We start from the raw sequence: 1902 nt of genomic DNA on the forward strand, positions 1-1902 counted from the left end.
ACCAGTCTGTATAATACCACCAGTCTGTATAATACCACCAGTCTGTATAATACCACCAGTCTCCACTGTATAATACTACCAGTCTGTATAATACTACCAGTCTGTATAATACTACCAGTCTGTATAATACCACCAGTCTGTATAATACTACCAGTCTGTATAATACTACCAGTCTGTATAATACTACCAGTCTGTATAATACTACCAGTCTGTATAATACTACCAGTCTGTATAATACCACCAGTCTGTATAATACCACCAGTCTGTATAATACCACCAGTCTGTATAATACTACCAGTCTGTATAATACTACCAGTCTGTATAATACTACCAGTCTCCACTGTATAATACCACCAGTCTGTATAATACCACCAGTCTGTATAATACTACCAGTCTGTATAATACTACCAGTCTGTATAATACTACCAGTCTGTATAATACTACCAGTCTGTATAATACTACCAGTCTGTATAATACTACCAGTCTGTATAATACCACCAGTCTGTATAATACTACCAGTCTGTATAATACTACCAGTCTGTATAATACCACCAGTCTGTATAATACCACCAGTCTGTATAATACTACCAGTCTGTATAATACCACCAGTCTGTATAATACTACCAGTCTGTATAATACCACCAGTCTGGATAATACTACCAGTCTGTATAATACTACCAGTCTGTATAATACTACCAGTCTGTATAATACCACCAGTCTGTATAATACCACCAGTCTGTATAATACTACCAGTCTGTATAATACCACCAGTCTGTATAATACTACCAGTCTGTATAATACTACCAGTCTGTATAATACTACCAGTCTGTATAATACTACCAGTCTCCACTATATAATACCACCAGTCTGTATAATACTACCAGTCTATATAATACCACCAGTCTGTATAATACCACCAGTCTGTATAATACCACCAGTCTGTATAATACTACCAGTCTGTATAATACCACCAGTCTGTATAATACTACCAGTCTGTATAATACCACCAGTCTCCACTATATAATACTACCAGTCTGTATAATACTATGTGTTATACATGTGTGTGTGTGTGTGTGTGTGTGTGTGTGTGTGTGTGTGTGTGTGTGTGTGTGTGTGTGTGTGTGTGTGTGTGTGTGTGTGTGTGTGTGTGTGTGTGTGTGTGTGTGTGTGTGTGTGTGTGTGTTCTCCAGAATGGCTTCACTCCTCTCTACATGGCAGCCCAGGAGAACCACCTGGAGGTGGTCAGATACCTGCTGGAGAATGGAGGCAACCAGAGCGCTGCTACTGAGGTCTGTGTGTGTGGGTGTAGATGTGTGTGGGTGTGTGCGTAGGTGTGTGTGTATAGGTGTGTGTGTGGGTGTATAGGTGTGTGTGTGTGTGTGTGAGTGTATAGGTTTGTGTGTGTGTGTGGGTGTATAGGTGTGTGTGTGTGTGTGTGTGTGTGTGTGTGTGTGTGTGTGTGTGTGTGTGTGTGTGTGTGTGTGTGTGTGTGTGTGTGTGTGTGTGTGTGTGTGTGTGTGTGTGTGTGTGTGTGTGTGGGTGGGTGTATAGGTGTGTGTGTGTGTGTGTGTGTGTGTGTGTGTGTGTGTGTGTGTGTGTGTGTGTGTGTGTGTGTGTGTGTGTGTGTGTGTGTGTGTGTGTGTGTGTGTGTGTGTGTGTGTGTGTGTGTGTGTGTGTGTGTGTGTGTGTGTGTGTATGTGTGTGTGTGTGTGTGTGTGTGTGTGTGTGTGTGTGTGTGTGTGTGTGTGTGTGTGTGTGTGTGTGTGTGTGTGTGTGTGTGTGTGTGTGTGTGTGTGTGTGTGTGTGTGTGTGTGTGTGTGGGTGTATAGGTGTGTGTGTGTGTGTGTGGGGGGGTGTATAGGTGTGTGTGTGTGTGTGTGTGTGTGGGTGTATAGGTGTGTG

General features: G+C 42.5%; 1 protein-coding gene across 1 annotated transcript in view; it reads left to right on the forward strand.

Annotated features, from left to right (window-relative positions):
- Nucleotides 1-1289, forward strand: part of LOC124021194 (ankyrin-3-like) — a gene marked incomplete at its 3' end in the record, with an annotated part of 48619 nt that extends 47330 nt beyond the window's left edge. The window contains exon 5 of the mRNA XM_046336540.1: nt 1191-1289. Within this exon, the coding sequence (XP_046192496.1) occupies nt 1191-1289 (99 nt within the window). The remainder of the gene's footprint in view (nt 1-1190) is intronic.
- Nucleotides 1290-1902: the final 613 nt, after the last annotated feature.

Source organism: Oncorhynchus gorbuscha, unplaced genomic scaffold, assembly GCF_021184085.1.
Source record: "Oncorhynchus gorbuscha isolate QuinsamMale2020 ecotype Even-year unplaced genomic scaffold, OgorEven_v1.0 Un_scaffold_1082, whole genome shotgun sequence".
Lineage (NCBI taxonomy): Eukaryota > Metazoa > Chordata > Actinopteri > Salmoniformes > Salmonidae > Oncorhynchus > Oncorhynchus gorbuscha.